This window comes from Eulemur rufifrons, chromosome 4 (genome assembly GCF_041146395.1).
Source record: "Eulemur rufifrons isolate Redbay chromosome 4, OSU_ERuf_1, whole genome shotgun sequence".
Classification (NCBI taxonomy): Eukaryota; Metazoa; Chordata; class Mammalia; order Primates; family Lemuridae; genus Eulemur; species Eulemur rufifrons.
In genome coordinates this window covers 25,359,085-25,381,651 of record NC_090986.1, presented here as the reverse complement: position 1 = coordinate 25,381,651, position 22,567 = coordinate 25,359,085, and the positions used below count along the sequence as shown (strand labels likewise).

The 22,567-nt window shown below is 43.8% G+C and overlaps 1 protein-coding gene across 2 annotated transcripts in view; it reads right to left on the bottom strand.

Annotated features, from left to right (window-relative positions):
* The window catches only part of ABCC4 (ATP binding cassette subfamily C member 4 (PEL blood group)), a 226,468-nt gene that overhangs the window by 173,270 nt on the left and 30,631 nt on the right, over positions 1-22,567 (bottom strand). For both annotated transcript variants that reach the window (XM_069467093.1, XM_069467094.1), the window contains exons 2-3: positions 8,775-8,885; positions 8,094-8,214 (exon numbers count right to left, since the gene is read on the bottom strand). In XM_069467093.1, coding sequence (XP_069323194.1) covers positions 8,094-8,214; positions 8,775-8,885 — 232 coding nt within the window. The remainder of the gene's footprint in view (positions 1-8,093; positions 8,215-8,774; positions 8,886-22,567) is intronic.

Genomic DNA, 22,567 nt, shown 5'->3' with positions numbered 1-22,567 from the left:
ATATTATACATCAATAAAAATATAGCATTTATACATGCTACAGCATAGAGGAATCTTGAAAACATGTTAAGTGAAAGAAGCTAGTCATAAAAGGCTACATATTCTATTTATATGAAATGTCAGAATAGACAAATCTATAAAGATAGAAAGTAGATTATGGTTGTAGGGCTGGGTGAGTTTGGAGGGAATGGGAAGTGATCGCTATTGGGTAAGGGATTTCTTTTGGAGGTGTTGAAATTGTTCTAAAATTGTGGTGATGTCTGCACAACTCTGAGAATATACTAAAAACAATTCAATTTTTTACATTAAGTAGATAGATTATGTGATATGTGAATTACATTTCAATAAAGCTGTTTAGAAATTAAAAAAAAGAAATGAAACAACAAGGAAAATACTCATTATCAAACTTGTAATTAACTAAATTTGAAGTGAACTTTCTGGATAACAGTAACAAGGTCAAGTGTCGCTCACATAAATCCTGCATCTTGGTTACCAACCAACCTATGACTTGGTGAAGAGTCTTTCCACAAACCAACTGACAATCTGGTCCCTGCTCCTTCCCAAGAATGCTCCTCAATTATGAGACCACAAGGGATTTTTTAAGAGTCCAATATGGTACACCACCATGGTCATAACTCAAGGTTCTACCAGAGCCTCAGAGTATTTGAAGGTAGACATTTCCCAATGGAGTATTTGGTACTCAGCCTCACGACATTTGAGTCCCATCCTTGCTTCTCAGAATAACATACTCCATGGCTCTATGCCAAATTGTCCCTGGTGGGCATCGGGCCTCCACCATGTCCCGCCAGGCACTACAGACACTCCTTGCCCAAGCCACTATCCCTGATGCGTGAGGAGGAAAGACAACACAGGAAATAGAAACAAGCCATCAAAGAAAAACATGACTGTGTGAAAAATACAAGCAGAAGTGAGCATATGGGGAAAATGAATAAGGAGTTAGGGTTTACGAATGAGGGAACAGGTGACAAACGTAGAGTTGAGAAAGATCCAGAGATAAGGAAGAAAAACAGTTAAATCTGTTGGAAGATAAAATGAATCTTTACACTATAGAAGTGGAAATAATGGATATTAATGAAAACGCTCCTAGAATCTTGGTAGAAGAAATAAATGTAAAAATAATGGAGAATACACTCCTGGACTGCGGTTTCCCTTAAATGAGGCTGGGATCCAGATGTGGGCATGAACTCCCCCCAAAGATACCATCAAGACTCCAGATGTGCCTGAATTCCCCAGAATCAGTGGTCTTCAGTCCCGCTAGTGTGTCAGAATCACCTGGGAGACTAAAGCACTCCCTGACGCACAGGACCCATCCCCCAGATTCAGATTCAATCGATCAGAGTGGGGCCTGAGTTCCCTCTCCCTGGAAGATTCTGGGGTGCAGAAATGGACTCCACATAAGCATCACTATCCTCCTCTCCTGCACACCCCTGTGTCTGAGTCTAGAGGGGCTGGAGACCGGCTGTAAAGCACTTAAAAGACCACAAAGGGTTTTAATCAGAGCCAGTGCTATATATGTCATGCTTCCAAGAAAGATCCTTAGGAAAACATGATTCCGAGGTTTCAACGACAAAACTAAGATCCTCCTTCCCTTCTGCAGAGTAGGGAAAAGTCAATGTTCAGAAAAGACCGTTTTTACAAAATTAAAGGATGAATCCTAATTTGTTTTTAAGGTTACCTCTGTAAAAAGAGAGAGAATAAAGTAGAATGGACAAGGACAACAGCCTTCTTTAAAAACAACTTCTGTAGATTTGAATATGGAACCATAAAAACATCATATAGAATTGTAAGATATAATGAAATTTTTAAAAAGCAATTCCTAGAACTTGTAAAGTGAAACAAATGTACCTAAACATATACCCATCCAGTTGTTGGTATGACCACACAAAAAAAGGAACTACTGAAAGCAGTTTTAAACAAAATAATTTGAAAATGCATTCCCTGTGGCATACACCTATCCTAACAACAATATCAACTGCACAAAAAAAAAAAAAAAACTCCAGTTATTTTCAGAAGTCATATTATGGGTGACAGTGTTGATACATATTATGACATATTATGGATGACAGTGAGATAAAACAAATGAATAATTTTGTTGATATCATTGAGAACTGGGATTAGGCATGAGAGAAAAGAACAGATGAAGGGAGAAGAGATACAGATGTAAGACCACAGAGATTAAGTAAAAAACACTAGTGTCATGAATCTGGTTTAGAAACAGCCACATAAACTCAGGATATGTTTATCTTTAAATATATCTATATTCTCTGGCTTTGTCCAATAAAAAAGCCAAAAAACAATAACCAGTCCAGCAGCAATGAGCACCTCTGGTGCCCAGACGACAGTACCTAGATAGCATTTCCCACCAAAAAGAGTCAGGGCTGCTTGGAGAAATGGCTGATTCCACAGCTGGGGCAGGAACTGCTCAAGATGAGCCCAAAACATCTTGTTACAACAGAAAACTAGACAAGACTATTAGATATGTGCAACAGACTCAGGACCCAACCTCAGTAAGACTACCACTGGCCAAAGATGGCCCAAGTTTGGCATGAGGATAGTAACTGGCATGGACTGAGGCACACCAAAAATGTTTAAGTCCATGAGCTCATGATGATACTTATCTAAACAAACAATAACAAGAAATTCATTAGCCCCAGAAGAAAATGCTGGAGAACCACGCATTATTTTGGAAACTGAAAAAAAGGAAAAAAAAATTTTTTTAAAGTAACAAAATTAATAATTTCTCCTGCCTTTCCTATATGTACTGTGCCTCAGGGTGCCAAAGTGTTGCTAATGGCAACTCTTCATGGAAATAGCTCAGCTAATACATGAAAAAGAACAGAATTAGAATATCTCCATTTTGCAACCCCTAATGAATTAATGGCTCTTATGCAATGATCATGAACAGCTCCAAACATCACACACACACATACACAGAAGACAACCAGATCTATGTTAGGTCCCTTGCAATCATGGTACACAACCTGACCTATGAAGTAATCCTGCCAAAACAGGGAGAAAAAAAACAAAAATCAAACCTGAATCAGATCAAGTTTCTAGATCCCACTACGAACTTCTGCTACCAAAGGAACATGTTAAATGTCCTGGAGGTGGGGTGTGTGGATGCAATCAGCCCAATTCAGATTATGGAATCTGGACAGGATGAGCAATGTGATTTCTTTAATTAAATGGGGCAGATGGAACCCATACAACCTATATCAACAAGATGTGTCTTTTTTAGATACTGATTCAAACTGTTAAAAAAAAAAAAAAAGACAAAGAAATGGGAACACTGGCTAGATACTGATGATGTTAAAATTAGTGTTAATGTGTATCCATAATGATGAATTATGATTATATAGGGGAAAGAGTCCTTAACTTTTAAAAGATACATACTAAAATATTTACATAACATTATGTGATGTATAGGAACTGCTTCAAAATAATCTTGGTGGGGGCAGTGAACAGGACTTCAGAGGAATCAAGAATGGTCATGAATTGATAATTATTGAAACCAGCTTAGGGGCAGAGAGGGGCTTAGTATCCTTTTCTGTTTTTGCATTTTTGAAATCTTAAAAATCTAAGAAAGAAAACACCACATGAAGCTTGGCCTTCATGTCAAGTAGTTGACCAAGAAATGGTGAAGTGGAGTTCTTTAAAAAAAAAAAAAAAAAAAAAACCAACTCATCTCTCAAAGAAGAGACCTCAGGGATGAGGCAGAGAAGCAGCCTGTGTCGTGGTCTGGCCCATGCAGAGGCTTCCCAAGCTCCTCCTGGTCACCTCGAGGGCTCTGGGCAGGTGGAGACTTGCTTTAGTGCAATCACAGTCTCCGTGGAGGTGCACACAGGGGACAAGTGTGGTGGGAACTCTCAGGCTGCTGTGTTCTAGCATTTGTCTGCAAGAGCACTGTGTTCACCATTAGACTAGCACTTGTTTTTCAGAACATTGCAACCATTCCTCAATTCTCATAGGACTGAGGTTTGTACTACTTTGAAATCCCAGTCTCACAGCCTCCCTCGAACTGGTGTCATCCTGCCCCTGCCTGCTGGTGCCACCATTAGTACCAGGGGAAGGTTCTGCCAGTCTATGGCTAGAGAGCTGTAGATAAACTTCACAGGTGTTCTGTACACTAGAGGAATTAAAAAGGGTCTGATCCTCACAATGGAAATACGTCTGCTTTTTACAAAAGAGCATGTTGAGTTTAGATCTTCCACGGTCTAAAATATGAAGACCAACAAGCAGTACAGACACAAGAACACAAAATGAAAAGCTGCTTCATAACATCAATTATGAAACTAATGTTCATTCTAACTCAATAACTACCTTTAATGGTTGGAAACCCAAAACAGCACCTGAAATGAGTTTTGAAATGTAAGAGACACTCTTTAGCCTCACCATAACAAGCTATTTGTCTCTAACTTCTCCAAAACAGCAGTGTCAACAGGCAAGTCTAGGAAAACAAGAATATTTGTATTGGAATGCAGGCTTCACTGGCAGAAAGGAAAAAAAAAAAAAAAAAAAATCAATCGATCGATCCAAGGGTCACCCCTAGTTGAGCTGGGGTGATCCTTAGCTCCCTAAATTTCACTGTGTCAGAACTAAAATTCTACCAGTTATTATGTGAAAGACACAAAGCTAAAATGAACATCATCCAATAAGTCACCAATGTTCACCTAGAGAATAATTGGCCACAGTCTAATTTTATACCAAAAACCACCCAAGATATTGGCCTGAACACAGCATCAAAAAGCAAGCACTTTCTCGGGAAAAACGCAGGCTTCACTGTACATCAGATGGACCTGCCACCAGTATGGCATGGGGTCTGGGGTCCCTCTCAGCCTGCTGCCCTGACACCTGAGATCTGGTGTCCAGCCTGCAAAGGGGAGGGTGTGTTCAGGTACCACAAAGGCTGCCCCCACAGTGGTGACTGACCAGGGGTCCTCATCCTTGTCAAGCAAATGCACACCCACTCCACGATTCAGGCCTTCTCAAAGTGCAGAGATGTGATTGCTTGGCAGGAAACCAGGCATTCTCCATAAGCAAAAACACAGAGCTCAACCTCTGCCCAGGGCACAGTCCCAATGTCGTCACCATCCAAGACAACAACCTTCCCCCTGGTCCACCCAAAGGGACAATTTGGAATGGCGTCTTAACAGCAAAGATGTTTCAGAACTTGGGTCACCAGGGCAGCCACACCTCATCCACGTGGGATACGCTGAGGAATGGGAGACAACTTTCTAAAAGGCTCCTGGGCCATCCGAACGCTCTCACCTAGCCAGCGGCTGCTCACCTGGCCAGCGCCTCAGCCGCTTTGCAGCATCTCATGTGACTTTCTGGCCCCAGGGGACATGGTAACCTGGACTCTAACCCTAATTTACAACCCCCAGTTGACTTCCCACAGCCATGCTCCACTGCTCCAGGGAGCTCTCAGCATCTGACTTACTGTTCCTAGACCAAGTTCAAGAAACATGAGACTGAGACCCTGAAGACAAAGTTCTCAAGATGTGCCTTGCTGTTAGGGGACCAGCTTGTCAGTCTAGAGCTGGTCAAGCCCTAAGTCAGAGCACCTGAGCTGGGATCCCAGCTAGGCCACTTAGGCTCTGTGTGACCCTGGGCACACCAGGTAACTACTTGGCACTTAGTGTCGTCTTCTCAAAAGTGGGGGTGTAAGAATACTCTCTACCTCACTTAGTCAGCCAAAGTAGTATCATACATAAAGTGCTTGCAGCAGTTCCTGGCACCTAATATATTTCAAGTACTTAACTATTATTACTACACCTCCTAGTAGTACTGTTGCTGCCACCACTACTACTGAGTATGAGCCCCCGAGTGTGCCAGGGACTCTATTCCCCATTCTTCTGCCATAACTGCCCAATAACCTACCTAAAAGACAGGCCAGCATTCTGCCAGCAGCATCTGCACTAAGCTCTCCTCAGTCCTGGCCTTCCCAGACCCTTCCCCTGATCCCAGCATTAAGTATTATCAGGGCTGGGGCAACTTTGAAATCAATGCTCCTGGCGCCATAGTGAGGCCTGTCCTCTCAAGAGAAAACCCACTTGCTGCAGCCTCTACCTCTGTGCCTACTTCTCCCCCCAAAGTTTGCCTGGCAAAACCCGCAGCTCATTCTGAGATGGGATCTAGTCACCTTCTGGGGGCTAAAGACCCCACCCCAAGTTGCTGGCAGCCCATGACAACAGGGGTGACCTCTAGTTCAGTTCCTTTAAGATGATCCAGTTTTCAATTTCTTTAAGCAGCTGGTAACAAAGGGAAAGTAGAGAACCAGGGGTAGCAGAGGAAGGCCTGCCCCCAAGAGATGACCCAACACGCAAGTGAGGACACTCACTCCTGCCCACACCTAACCAGACACCTGGTGTGGGCCACAGGTGCATGGCGAGGCTCCATAGCCACCTGATGTGCAGAATCCGAGAGAGCTTGGCTCTCTGCAGTTATGCAACCACATCTGGCCAGGAAATCCCACACAGATGGGCCACAACCACACCAGCTTGTCACCCTATTCATTTCAAACTGAGACTTACTGTGACCATGTAGAAACACCATCACTAGGACACCCCAGCACGGGTCAGAGATGGGCTGGGAGAGCCTGAGGGGTTCCTGCACCCTCCCCGACCCCAAGTCAGAAGTCAGTCCCGCTACTTAGTCTGCGTCCCCACCTTGTCATCTGCAAAGCCACAGAGGATACAGGCGGGTAGGTGCCCTCTCAAAGGTGGCACTAACCATCTGGCACCCGAGCCAACACACCTTTATCACCAATGAGAACATCCACCTCCAGGACCATCTGGCTCCCTGTTACCTGACACATTCCCCTCGTTTTCACCAGGGGTGCAGTGCAGGACTCGCCTACCTCCCTCTCCACTGCCCAGGGTGCCCGCACACACAGCTCGTTAACCAGGAGCTGTACCTCCCACCTGCAAACCCACTGGCCCACTCAACTCACCCCCAACAAAATGCACTGTGACAACTACCCACCTTCCTGCATTTAAAGCCCCCCTTTTGTAGCAACAGCAATTTCTATCCCTGCTAGAAATCCGCTCACAGGACCACCCATGTCCCTAAGGCAGCACTAAGATACCACAGAGGGCACAAGCCACCCGGCTGGATTTTCGGCATCCCTTTCAGCAAGCCGACCGCCCGGCACCCCTGGGCAGAACACTGTCTTACTGGAGGACCTCGAGGGAGGCCCTTTAAAGTAATGGAGCTCACGGCCCTCCCAGCTTTCTGCCTTTGGTTTTCTGCTGAACATCCACTTCCATGCTCTCCGCAATGCCAGGCACCAAGACTCTACCTTCCCCCGCCAGCAATCCACTCTAACAACCAAGGACAAGACAACAGAATAGGTGATGCATGAATTCCCTGGGATTCCCAGTAGAGTCGGACCCCTCCACAGAGGGGTTTTGGCTCAAAGCACTTGGCCAGCATGGAAGGGGCAGCTCGTGGGCACTCAGCCAACTCACGGGCACTCGGCCAGCTCCAGCCTCTGGGGCACCACAGCCAGCCCAGGTGCAGGGCCCTGAGATATGTTTCCCTGGGAGGAGAGAGGTGACAATACCTTCCCAGAAAAGCATTTATCAGATTTGGCACAGCTAGGTTAACAATCATTTGTTGAGCACCTGTCAAATGTCCAATATCATTCTGGGCTCTGATCCAAGTTCACTTTCTCCAGATCACAGGGCACATATTCCCTGAGGTTGTAGGATCCTTGTTTGATCGAGAATGAGTGTCAGCATTTATAACATTTACTGAGCATCAACACTGTCCTGCATGGTATAAAAATGCCTTTTCAGTGCTATCCTTCTACAACACTATATTGTAATTGCTCAAAAGAAAAACAATAATGCCCTTGAGATTCAGTCACCTAAGTATTTACCCAGATAAATACAACTGCTAAGCTACATCTTGCTTCCTAGACAGGCTTTATCCTCAGACTTCAAAACACATTCAAACCCCATCTGGCTCCTCCTCACCTTGGGTCTCCATCTATTTCAATATCGATCAATGGCTGGCAGGTTTACTCCACTTATAATGAAAGACAATTCACCGTATGTAAAAGTGTTTACCTCAATTAATGTAACAATTCCCAAAATTAAATAGGACTTCCAGTAACACTTTATGATTGCTTTTGTTAAAGAAGGCTTCTGCGCATTATTCTTGGCTCTTAAAACTTCTTTATCCCAGAACCTACAATAAGTAAAAAGCTTGGTAAGTCACAATGTACACTGCCACAGGGTAAAACGGGGAGGTGACAGATAAGCATTGAAGACAGGGCTGTCTCACAAATGCTGGCTAATTGTTCACAGGGCTCCTGAGATATTACGTGGTACAGAATCTGTAGCAGCAGAAAAATAGGCCTCGAGGGGAAGTCTGCAGTCTCAGGAAACAAGTGACTGCCAAGCCTGGCTAGATTCACAGTACCGTTACTAGAACAGCCAGGCCAGACAACCTCCTCAGTGACCCCACCTGCTGGGACAGACCTCAGGCATCCAGGGCTTTGGCACCGGGTCTGCCTGCACCAGGGCACAGGAAACACAGGTTTCCCCCAGGCCACAAAGGTATGCTAAGCCCAGGGACAGCCTGAGAGGAGTTCGTGTGCAGTGGAATGTTAAGGGGTGGAATGTTAAGGAAGGTAGGCTTCGGAACGGCCGGATGGAAGGCAAGGGGCTCAGGAAGGCAAAACCCATTCCAGACACACTGAGGAATCTCACTCTTCCTTACCCTTGTCTTCACTGCCTCTTGCTTACCCTTGCAGCTCTTCCCCAAGGTGCTTGGAGCGATCTTCAGGGAGCACTGAGTACATATCATCTTCTTCTAATCTCCGTTTATGACCAATTTTAAACAACGGATTGAGCCACCTGTTAAAAATTAAGAGAAAAGGAGAGTGACATATATCTGAAATTACACATTTGCGTTTAAGTAGAATCCTACCTCCATCAGCATTGTAAAAATCTACATTTTATTTTTTCATTCATACATATAGGATGTACATATTACAATTTTTTTGGTTTTTTGCTTTTTTTTTAAAGAGGTTGTTGCCCAGGCTGGGGTGCACTGGCACAATCTCCTGGGCTCAAGCGATCCTCCCACCTCAGCCTCCTGAATAGCTGAGAATACAAGCACACACCATGATGGCCAGCTAATTTTTTTTTTTTTTTAGAAATGGGGTCTCACTGTGTTGCCCAGGCTGGTCTTATACTGCTGGCTTCAAGCAATCCTCCTGCTTTAGCCTCCTAAAGTTCTGAGATTACAAGCATGAGCCACGGGGCTCCATTTTAAATACAGAGAGATACAGAAAAAAAAAATTAAATGTGTTTACACACACATACTCCCCAGCTCTATCTACTGAGAGGCCCTGGAAACAAAGACACACCAGTAACTGAGAGCACTCCAGTGCCCAGATCTTGGTTTCTGATACCACTGTCCCACAAAAGGAGCCAGGGCTCCTTGAACAAATAGCTGATTCCAAGACTGGGGCAGAGAAAGTACAAGATGGGCCATGAACATCTTCTTGCACCATAAAATAAGGAAACATTCAAGGAATCATGAGGACGGGTCCAAGGGAGCTGGCATGAACGGGTCCCACTAGACAAATCTGGGATAATTTAAACCTCCAAATAAATAATGATAGCAATGAATCATAATCCACTGAATAAGAAAAGAATCTATGAATTCTTACTGAGACATAAATGCAGGGAGAAGGGGACGCTCTCAGAGAAGGAACAAAGGGTTAGAAACTTTTCAATGGAAGCTAAAACTAGTGAGTGAAAGTCTGATGAGATATTTACATAATTTCAAATTATCTACAAAGCATTAATTATGAAAAAAACAGTAACTTTGCAGAGGACAAAAAAAAACATTATTCAAATATTTCGGGATTCTTTTTACTTGAAAAAGGTCAAAATGGTCATTGTACACTATGAATCATTTAAATGGTAATTATCGATGTGCAGAGATAGCCCAAAGGTAAACACAGTGTTACTGATTTTGCCAGTGTGAGGAATTTCCAAAGCCAGACAACAAGCCCTAAAAGCAGAGACCATGTTCCTCTTATTCACTGCTTTATCCCTCACACAGTGTGGGCAGAAAGGAGGTGCCCAGGGAATATTTGTTGAACAAACAAATATCTACAAATCATTAGGGAAGCAATAACAGAAACTGAGCTTCAGATTTGGCTAACCTTGTTAGCTCGGTACCTCTAAAGAACCCTGGTCTGGAAGTTGGAAGACTGGATCCTATTCCCAGCAACAGCACTCAGGAGCCCAGGGTCCCCACACCCTCTGCGATTCCCCCTTCCATTTTCACAATCTCAACACCTCCATGACTTTTGCCAGTCACTAAAAATCTCTAGGTCTCAATGTCCTTCAAAAAAAAAAAAAAAAGTATAAATCTGTGAGTTTTACCACCAAACAGACTTGAAAACCTGTGGGCCATCTGTAGTTATTCTAAGCTCAGGTTCTTAGTACTGGAACTTGCATGGAGGATACTGCCCTGAAAAGCCCTCTTGGAAGGTGCTTCACCCAGAAATCCTCCAGTGTTAGAGTCTGGACTGTGCCACTTTCTGGTTGTGTGACCTTGAAGTAGCCACATAATTTCTCTCAGTGTGGGGCTGTGGGCAAATGGAGAGAATGCCTGGAGGTAACAGCTCCCAGGGGTGTTGAGAAGATCAACTGGGGTTGCTCTGAACACTACCAAGTTCCCATGGCCATTGCCATGGCATAGCTCTTAAGTAATCATATTTGGGCCCCATTAGAAAACCTCTAATAACTTTGATAGATGAAATTACTCAGTTAAGCAAATTTCTTTCATCTTGGCTGCCTGGCCACATGTCATCTTGGACAGGCATGTTTTATATGGAGACTATCTAATGTTTTATATGGAGACCATCTAATGTAGGAAGCCCTTCCCACTGGGAACCCACTGCTTGGTGGTTTCCGCCTACAGTTAAATGCTGGCTTTCAGGTGCCCCAAGGTGCAGGGTGTACAGACACTTTCCAGCTTTCACCTCAGAACTCAGGGGCTCCAAGGGCTGTTCTGAAGGAAGGACAGTTTCACCCAGGAGCTTCTTCAATGGTGGAGCACATGCTTCAGGGGTATCCAAGTTAAGTTCAGAATCCCAGAAAACTTTATTCCCCCTGCCCAATCCAAATGAGTAATTCTGACTCACCCAGTGGGAAGAGGAACCTCACCCCTTTCTCCACACCTCCTCCAAGAAGTTTCCAGAAGACTGTAACCCAACCAGCCCAAGTTCAATGTGGGTGGATTGCCCAGACTTCTGAGATGACACCTGAGACGTGTTCCTTCCAGTGGAACATCATACAGTATTTCCCAGCACTGTACTTCCAAAGGGAATTCACTGGTGTCTTTTCAAACTAAACAGATTCTTCAACCAGGGAGTAAAATTGGCTTGAGGAAGTTAAAAAGTTAAGGAAGGTGAGAATGATAACTCTGTTCTACAGGCTGAACAGTTAACTGCATTATATTTAAGGAATATTACAAGGAGGGATGCTGCTGTTGAATAAAAGTATATGAAATCAGGGACAGGCACAGTGGCTCACACCTATAATCCCAGCACTTTGGGAGGCCAAGGCAGGAGGATAGCTTAAGGCCAGGAATTCAAGACCAGCCTGGGCAACATAGTGAGACCCCCATCTCTACAAAAATAAATAAATAAATAAATAAAATTAGCCAGACGTGGTGATACATGCCTGTAGTCTCAGCTACATGGGAGACTGAGGCAGGAGGATAGCTTGAGCCCAGGAGTTCAAGGCTGCAGCAAGCTATAATCAGGCCACTGTACTCCAGCCTGAATGCCAGGGCAAGACCCTGTCTCTAAAAAAATAAATAGAAAAGTCTTAAATAAATAAAAAAACAAATAAAGCATCTGAAATGAGAATAGACTCAAAGCTTCTATTAGAGGAAGGCACAAATTATCCAGCCTTTGACTTAAGGACCCTCCCCCCAGTCCCTTGGACTGCCAATTCTCAAAAAGCCAGGCTGAGACATATGGGACCAGCAAGAGCTAAAGATGTTCATTTCCACCTGATGGCAAAAACCTTCTTTGACAGGAGACATTAAATTACCTTTGGTCATCATGGAAACCTAAGCCAATTGGCCCCTACATTCCAATTCACCCCCAACGGGGTTCAGTTAACAATTCCAGACCATTGCCAAATGCGCCCTTCCTCCACCCAGTTCTGTCCATGGAGTCAGGCTCTTCCCCTCTCCTTCCACGATACTTAGCACAGCAGCATCACTCCTCTCCTACCTGTCCCACCAAGGACTGTAACTCCTGTAGGGCGATGACTACTCACACAGTACTTGGGATCCCCATTAGGCCTGGTAGGGGATACTCAATAAATAGTTATGAATGAATGAATGACATGGCTACAATATCTTGAACAACGATCTAGGGTACAATTTAATACAAACTCAATATAACGCAGTCAAGATGCTCAATACCAAACACAGGAAGCCATCAGCTCAAGCAATACAGCGATGGCTGGAGGAGGCGCTCTCCCTACCCCAGGATCACAACGCACAGCATCATTCCCAGCAGGTGGGAGGGGCTCTCTCAGACAAGAGTTATTGGAGAGTTGTAATGTTTTATTTATTGTTGTTGTTGGCTTTGGGGGTTCACCCCTCCCCAAGAATTTGGAAAGTTCTGAATAATAAAAAAAATGATAATGATAAAAAAAAAACGCCAGGTTAGGAGTCCAACGTCCTGGAATACAGTCCTAGCTTTGCCTTCCTCAATCTGACTAAAGTTCTCAATTTCAATGACCTTCATGTTCCCCACCGATGCGAGGAGAGGAGGAAACAAACGTTAACCCATTTTGGGGTTGATAAATCCCCTCCTTTTCTCTTTCCCTCTCTCCTTTTTCCCCATTAGGTCTCTCTTTCAGCACGCTGTCTCCTTAACACCTGGAAGGCCCTCTAGGGTTTTGTTTTCCTTCTCCTTCCTGACTTTTTTGTAACAACTGGCCAAGATGGAACTAAACTATGATTTCAATACTTGATATTCACTAAATCAAGATTGTTCTGTTCTCTTTTAATGGTCAAGTTCAAGATTTTCATATCCTTCAGAAGCCAAGCCTAATAAAACCATTTTAAGTGGTTATTCATTTACAAGACCCTAAAATTACTGTCCATTAAAGAAAAAAAGGTCCCCCATCTTTAATTAAAATAAGCAGCATCTAAAAGAACAGATTTAGGACAGAAGATCATCTCTGCTCTATCATCACTGAATTTATCACTGGAAACATGGGATCTACGAGAAGTAAGAAAGCAGGTCTGTGCTCAGACTCCCAAAGGTGATGGTCCAAGCCATGAGCTTAGGTAAGAGTTTAGATGACAGAGAAGGTTAAGGGCACACTGGATGGAGACCTTCTGCTGCAGCCCACTAAGAGTTTGCTCACATTTCCTGACATTACAGTCATCCCCCCTCATCCACGGTTTTGCTTTCTGCAGTTTCACTTACCCACGGTTGACTGAAAATATTAAATGGGAACTTCCAGAAATAAAGTTCCTAAGCTTTAAATTGTGTGCCATTCTAAGTGGCATGTTGCAATCTCCCGCCGTCCCACCCAGGATGGGAATCTTCCCTTTGTCCAGCATCTCCACAGTCTACACTCCCCGCCCATTAGTCACTTAGCAGCTCTCTCCATTAACAGATCGACTGTCATGGTACTGCAGTGCTTGTGTTCAAATAACCCTCATTTGACTTAAAAACGCCCACAAAGTGCAAGAGTAGTGATGTTGGCCACTCAGATATGCCAGAGAAGCCATAAAGGGCATCGCATCCTTTAACTGAAAAGGTGAAAGTCTGACTTGTAAGTCAAAAGAAAATTAAAAAAAAATTTAAATCATATGCTAAGGTTGCTAAGATCTAGAGTAAGAATGAATCTTCTATCAGTAAAATTGTGAACAGTATAGGTACAAGCGTTCTATTTTATTATTAGCTATTGCTGTTAATCTCTTACTGTGCCCAACTTACAAATTAAACTTTATCATAGGTATGTATAGGAAAAAACAGCGTATGTAGAGCTCTGTAGTATCGGAGGCTTTAGGCATCCACTGGGACTCTTGGAACTTATCCCCCCATGGACTGGGGGGACTACTATACAATCTAAAAAGAAATCCTGATATGCAGAAGGACTTTAACTACCTGGCCTTAATACTTCCTTCCATGAATTTTATCTGTTTGGAAGCCACAAAGTTGTAAAGGACTAACGTTCTAATGCCGAGAATTAAAAACACTCATCAATCATATTTCTTTAAACAATACCTGCTGATTCATGCCCCACCCCAAACCCTGAACTCCTAACACTGGAGCATCCTTAAATCCTAATGCCTTTTGTTCTTCATTCAGTTTCTACTGTTGTTCCTCCCCTTCCTGTGTTTCTAAGGAAAACATGTGAGAATGCCTCTCCCACTCTCCACACCTCCACAGAAGAAAGGTTAGCACACAGCCAACCATTTCCTAAGAAATGATGCTCTTGGAAGTTTCCACAGTATAATATATTTGCAGAGTTAAGTCTCCATATAAATACAACAAATGAAAGGTTAAGTGTCCCTTCCACATATAGACAATAACCTCATGTGAATTTTGGTGGAAATGGGATTTTTATAAACAGAACCGGATAATATTTTACTTTCTACATAGCATTGCACATAGAATTTCTCAGAGTATTAGATGTTTTTCTCCAAATCTGGTCTTTCAACATCTTTAATATATATAAAATAATTTTCCCAAGTCATGATCATAATTTTGCTTTAAAAAACTGTGTCTAGTTCCTGTGGGCACATAAAATGCCCCTAACTCAATACCTCCTCCTCTTGGGTGTCATCTCAAACTAAAAAACGTCCACAATAGAACACCATATTTTCGGCCGGGCGCGGTGGCTCACGCCTGTAATCCTAGCACTCTGGGAGGCCGAGGCGGGTGGATCGCTCGAGGTCAGGAGTTCGAGACCAGCCTGAGCAAGAGCGAGACCCCGTCTCTACTAAAAATAGAAAGAAATTATATGGACAACTAAAATATATATATACAAAAAATTAGCCGGGCATGGTGGCGCATGCCTGTAGTCCCAGCTACTCGGGAGGCTGAGGCAGGAGGATCGCTTGAGCCCAGGAGTTTGAGGTTGCTGTGAGCTAGGCTGAAGCCACGGCACTCACTCTAGCCCGGGCAACAGAGTGAGACTCTGTCTCAAAAAAAAAAAAAAAAAAAAGAACACCATATTTTCCTCAAAAAACCCTGTTCCTCCCACAATCATTTCCCTCTGTTATCAGCAGTCACATCTCAGATTTAAAAAAAAAAAAAAAAAAGAAAGAAAGAAAGAAAACCCTCACGGTCACCCATACTTTGTCACTCTAATATCACACACCAACACCATCAACTAAGCCTGTTATTTCAGCCCTCAAAGTATATCCAGAGACGACGACACTGCCTTTGCCTTAACCCTGTGCTTTAACCCACACTTAAATTTCCTACTCAGCATCTGTCACCATTTTAAAACCTATCATATTTCACTTTTTTTAAAAGGTTTTCCCCCAAAGCACCTAAGCTCCACAAGGATAGTGGTTTTTATGTATTGTTTGCTGCTAAACTACCCACACCTAGAACATACCGGGCACACAGAAGGCACTGAGATTTGTCACATAAATAAACATATCCTCCAAAAATGCCCAATTTTAATATATTTAAACTCCAAACCCCATTATTAGTTTATGATATTAAACAAAACAATCCTGAGTTAAAGATATAACTATTAAATAAATCAATAAAGGTAAAGATTTCCTAAAGGCACCGGTTCTTAGCCTGGATTCTGCAAATGGATTTCAGGAAGATGGTGAAATGACACCAGTGGGTACAAATGTGCATTTTCTAGTCAGTAAGTGACCGAGCGCTGTACGCGCTGGGCAGAAGGAGGGTTGTTGTAGCCCACTGGCAGCACAGCTTCTCTTCTAAGACCCCAGCAATTCCACCCAGACCCTAAATCTGCATACCCAGTGAGCAAACAAAAAAGAAACAAAACCCTTCTGGTTCACCAGAGCCACCCTCCTTACAAACTTTCCCATGACCTGGCTCCAAGGAGAGCCCCGCATTCCTGATTCCCTTAATCTCCTCCCTGTGCTCTGCAGCCCTAAACAGCCATTCTCCATGCCCTGAAGTTCAACTCTCACCCAGGCATAGACGCTGCAATGGATCCAGCGTGAGATCAAAACACCCACACCACAGACCCTGCTCACCTCCCTCCCAGGTGCTCCCAGCCCCTTCCACTCCCCTCTGCTCTGGGCTCCACACAGCCCCTCCCATGCGTGGGCACCGCAGAGATTTCCTCTCCTGGAGCTTCAAGGCCTTTCTCTGGTTCATCCCCAGCCTTCCTGTCTCCTTGTTCTCACCGGCTAATCCACATTTTACAGCACCCCTTTGTCTTGGCATCACATGTCTCCCCAACACTTCTCCCACACTACAACCAACACTAAGAATCTACAACCACTGTGCACGGATAACTGCCCTAGTCCTCTTCATAAAAAAAGACACATTTGACATATTTGTACATAATTCAGAAGAGAATAAAATAAGGAGATGCAAGCAAGATACTATGTCTGCTGCCCAACTCACACAGTTGACTCATGAGGGGATTAAAGCACTATCCATTGCAACTAGCAAAGTAAGGATCTTATACTAACCCAAGAGTGGAGTTTAGCACAGCCCTCATGGCCACCTACCAGGCGCAGAGTTCATTGTCCCCAAGATCCCTCTTAAGCCCATAAATGTGTGATGTTGACTGTGCTCAGAAAATCTGGCAATTAGTGTCTGTTCTAATCAAAAGCTTTATTCCAAATGATTAAACCTCATCCTCCATAAGAGATGACATGACATTTGCTTCCAAGTTCAAGGAACCCCTCTTGAGATTAGAGACTAAGAAATAAGACTGCTTAAGAAAGCAAGCATTTGATACAGTCATTTCAATTTGTGCACCAAGAAGCACAGAGAAGAATATACAGCTGGCCCTTAAACAATGCAGGCCGTTAACAGGCAACAATCCCCCCACGCAGTTGAAAATCCACGATTAACTTTTGATTCCCCAAAAGCTTAAATACTAATATCCTATTGTTGACCTTACCAATAGCATAAACAGTCAATTAACATATATTTTGCACATTATATGTATTATATACTGTGTTTTTACAATAAAGGAAGCTAGAGAAAAGAAACTTATTAAGATAATCACAAAGAAGAGAAAATATTATTCATTAAGTACAAGTGAATCATCATAAAGGTCTTCATCTTCGTCATCCTCATGTTGAGTGGGCTAAGCAGGAGGAAGAGGAGGAGGAGGTGGTTTTGCTGTTTCAGGGGTGGAGAGGCAAAGAAAATCCACATAAGTGGGCTCTCGCGGTTCAAACCTATGTTGTTCAAGGGTCAAATGTACTTTACTTGGGTCAACAAATTGTTCTTGAAGCTAAATAATGTGTATGCGAATCTGTAATTCACATTTTTTTAATCAAAAGGATCCCTACTCAAAGCTAAACAACTGATATAATTTAGTCAGTTATCTTAATGCTTTCCCAGATTGCTCAAAGTTTATCATCCCCTGGGAAATAAACATGTGTGCATTTGCTCTAATCTAGGAGATGTGTCATCTCACGCAGCTTCAAGCCACGCCCCGTGCACAAGCACTGCCTGTGTGAGCCGCATACTGGCGGGAGCCCCAACCTGCTTTTCCAGTCACAGATCTCATTTGCCCCAACAAGAACCCTTCCTACAATCAGGCAGGTCACCTACTTGTCCCCCGAACACAACACACCTTGATAATCTACCTCCATTCCCACTTGGCAAGCCTTCACCCTCTGATTTTTGTTTTTGGGGTTTTAAATTTTAATAAAGACTTTTTTATTTTGAGCAGTTTTAGATTCACAGCAAAATGAGCAGAAAGTACTGAGAAATTTCATGTCCCCCGTGCCACCCACAAACACAGCCTCCCCCACTACTAACATCCCCCACCAGAGTGGTACTCGTTACAATGAACCTACAGTGACACATCATTGTCACCTAAAGCCCAGAGTTTACATAGGGTTCACTCTTGGTGCTGCACATTCTTTGGGTTTGGACAAATGCATAAAGACATGTACCCACCATTTTAGTACCGTACAAAGCAGCTGCACTGCTGTAAGAATCCTCTGTACCCCACCTATACATCCCTCCCTCGCCCCTTACCCCTGGCAGATACCGATCTTCTTGCTGTTTCCATAGTTTTCCCTTATCCAAAATGTCATATAGTTGGAATTATACAGTATGTAGTCTTTTCAGACTGGCTTCTTTCCTCCAGGTCTTTTCGTGGCTTTATGGCCTCTGAATAATATTCCATCGTCTGAACCTACTGCAGTTTATTTATCCATTCACCACCTAAGGGCATCTTGGTTGCTTCCACGTTTTGCAAATTATGTATAAAGCTCCTACAACCATCCACATGCAGGTTTTTGTGTGGACATGAGTTTTAAACTCATTCAGGTAAGTAACAAAGAGCACACTGGATTGTACGCTAACAGTATGTTTCATTTTTTTAAGAAACTGACCAAACTGTCTTCCAAAGTGGCTGTACCTTTTTACGTTCCCACCAGCAATGAGTGAGATCCTGTGTTTCCTTCTTTTTTATCTGACTTAACTGACCCCTGCTTGAAGTTCTAGCTCCTTCTGGGAGCCCTCTCTGACCTCTCTCTCCAGCAAAGCACTCCGTCCCTGAATCCATAGGCAACTTGATGTGGCTTGTATCAAAAATCCCCAGCACATAACCTCATGTCTGAGATCACCCACTGAAGACCCACAGACAACCCAACAGCAAACACATTATCATTTTAAAAACTAAGACTAAAAAAACTGAGAAAATTTCCCATAAAAATCCAGATGGGCAAAACTGGGAAGGTCTGCTGTCACTGTTCAATTTCCCCATGCTGCGCTGACATGTGTATTCTACCCTATGTCATTCAAAAAGAAATGCCAATCTTTGTACACCTATGTTCATAGCAGGCAAATCCTGGAAGCACTCCAAGTGTCCACCAATATATGAATGAGTAAACAAAATGTGGGCTGTGTGTACCTACACACAATGGAATATTATTGAGCCTAAAAGGAAACTCTCACAGGCTGGGGGGCAATGGCAGAAAGCAACCCCGTCTAAGGCAGGGCAACTCTCTTTAAACTCCCGGGGGAGGGGAGCAGGGGAGCAGGGGAGCGTGCAGGTCAGCTGAGCTCAGTAAATCATTCAACAAATGCTCCAGCCCCACTCAATAAGTCATTTATTGTTGAAAGAACACTGCACTTAAAAGCACTTTTAGCTGTGGCAAATTATTAATCATTGGTTTAGTTTTCCTTGGAGTCTGCCAGCCCTGGGGAAGTGGGCCTGGGGTGGGCGAGGCACACAGTCTCATGGGAAGACTGACCCTACCTCATTAGAACCCCTTTGCCTAAGGCAGGTTTCTCAGCCTCAGCACTACTGACATTTTGGGCCAAATGACTGCTCATCGTGGGGAGCCGTTCTGTACATGGTAGGGCGGCTTAATAGCACCCCTGGACTCTACCCTCAAGTATCCAGTAGCATCCCCACCCCAGACTGTGACAACCAAAAATATCTCCAGACATTGCCTAGGTGGCAAAAATCACATTGATCAGAATCAAGGCACTCAGGTATTTTTGTCTTTCTGGAAAGGCTATAGTATCTTACTTCAAATGCTGTTCCCAGATAGAAGCCACAGGATAATGTTAACAGTCTCTCAGCCACCAAAACAAGGATATAAAGCCATTGTTATATTGACTGGTTCAATTCCCCTCCAGGAGGTCAAGAGATCTATGTTAACAGAGATTTACAATCAGATGGGGCAAGCATGGTTATGAGCTATGCACAGAAGCTCCCTCTTGGCTCCCCCAGCTCACCAAGGACCTACCTTCTGTATAGCAGAGGTTCTCAAAGTGCCCTCCCTGGACCCGCAGCACCAGCCTCGCCTGACTAGTCAGACGTACAAATTCTCAGGGCCCACCCCAGACCTATGAATCAGAAATCCTGAGAGCAGGGCCAAGCAATTTTACCAAGTTCTCCAGGGACGTGGGTGCAGGCTCAAGTTTGAGACCTGCCGTACAGCGTGCTTTGGCACACCGGGAAACACTTGTCTGGTGTACACGCCAACAGTCCCAACCCTAACTCACTATCAAAATCCCAACCTAATCCTGGGGGGTTTAAAACAAAACCCCACAGATATCTGGAGCCCCACTCCAAATGACTGAATCATAGTATGGCAAAATGGAACCCAACTGGTGGTCTTTACAAAGCCCTCGCTTCCCCACCCTGCCCCCCAGCAGATCCTGGTCATTGGCCAGGTCTTGTAACCATTTGTACAGTAAAGAGAAGTTAGAGTGTGTAGCCACCTGGGAAGTTACAGAGGGTTTCCAGAAAGAGGCAAAGCTCAAGCAAACTCCAGAAAAATAATCTGGAGTTCACTGAGGAGACAAGGGAGGAAGACAGGCCAAGTTTGCCAGAAAAAAGGAGCCACACAGCCAAGACATGCTGCTTGGACAGAGCAGGGGCAAAAGTTGCACGGGTTTGGTGTGACAATGGGGTAACTGAAGGGGCTTGTATTCCAAATTCAGGAATATGGACTTTACCCTGAATTTAACAGGAAAATGGTGAAAGTTTTTAAGCTACTTTGTAGATGATGGGCTGTGGCCGGTAACGAAACCAGTTAGGAAGTGGATTTGAGGGAAACACAACCAGTACAGCAAGGCACACCCCTTCATTCAAGCAAACTGGATCCGCTCACCCTCTAACAACACAAATCTCATCTCCCCTTGCTTGGTCCTAACTCTGGGACTTGACAAATCTACAGTAAAAACAGGCCACGTAAACCAGAAATCAGAGTTTAAAACTCAACATCCTATTTCTAATTTACTCTAAAATCTCAAAACAAGAAAAAACATTGTAACCCAAATCATCCTTTCAAAAACTATTGTTAAATGTCCTATTTAATGTTAAAAAAAAGAGGCAACTCTCAAATTTTATGCTTAAATTCCTTAGAATTATCATATTGGTAATATGAAAAACTATATTTATGAGCAACTTTGCTTATCGGCAAAGCATGCTTTAAATTCATTCCCATTAAAAGATGCTAGAAAGGAATAGCTCATCCACACACCTGGACACATACCTCTTACCTCATAGGGTACAACAAAAAACAAGAGTTCAATTCACGCATACAAAAGACTTAGCCGCCTGTGACCGTCTGTGCTCACACCCAGAAAAGTACAAAAAATCCCAGCTTTGAAAAAGAAGCACACAAGTACCATGCAAATAGGGAAAAAATGGCCTAACATGAAAATAAAGGGTCTACCCAAAACCTAATTCGTTAACTGTGAAGGAGAAAAGACAAAAATGGGGAAGGGGGATAAATAGCCAAGATTATACAAAAGGTAAGGCTCTAGGGAGTTGAATGATGGCCCCAAAAAGATCTGTCCACGTCCTAATAATCCCCAGAATCTGTGAATAGCACCTTACATGGTAAAAGACAGATTGTTATTTGGAAGAAAGGTATTTGCAGATGTAATTACATTAAGTAAGGATCTTGAGATGAAGAGATCAACCTGACTGCCCAAGTGGGTCCAAAATCCAATGATAATTGTCCTTATAAGAAATAGGCAGAGGGAGATTTGGGGTAGAAAGAAGAGAAGAGACAGCAATGTAAAGACAGGTAGAGACGGCAGTGATGTGGCCACAAGCCAAGGAAACCAAGGATCACCAGCAGCCACCAGAGGCTGGAGGAGACTCGGAATGTTCTCCCCAGTCCCCAGAGGGAGCCTACACCCTGGATTTGGACTTTGGCCTCCAAAACAGTAAGAGAATACATTTCTGGTGTTTTAAACTACCAAGTGTGTAGCAACGTGTTGTGGCAGCCTCAGGAAACTGATACGGTATTGTTATTATTTGTTACTCATTCCCTTATGGATGAGGGTAACTCCAGCACAAAGCAGGTAAGTGGCTTGTCCAGAGACACACAACCCACATGTGATGGAGCTGAGACTAACCCAGTGGGGGTTCAGAGCCCCCACTGGATTGTTAACTGGTCTTTGCAAGGCCCCTAACAAACTTTTCCCCTAAAACAATGAGTTTCAGAGCCCAAAAACCTATAGGCCCTGAGGGCCCAGTCTGGCCACCTTCCCCCACATTATCCCTTTGGCCAGGATGCCTGGCTGAGCACTGGCCTCCTGGGCTCTCTTCTTTCTCCCTGCAGTGTTACCACCTTCCCTGACTTGCCTTCTGCAAAGCTGTCCAAGCATGGTGAGGAGGAGCCAGGTGGTCCGAGGAAATGGGGACAGAGAGACAGAGGGCAGCGGGTGGAAGAGAAGGAACTTGTGTAATCGAGAATTTGGCTGGACTTTGGCCCTGGTCCTCTAAATCCTTGGAATTCCCCAAAGAATAGCAGTGTGAGCTCTGATGGTTTATGCCCACAAGGTGACTCATAGTAGCCTCTAGTAGTCCGTGCAAAC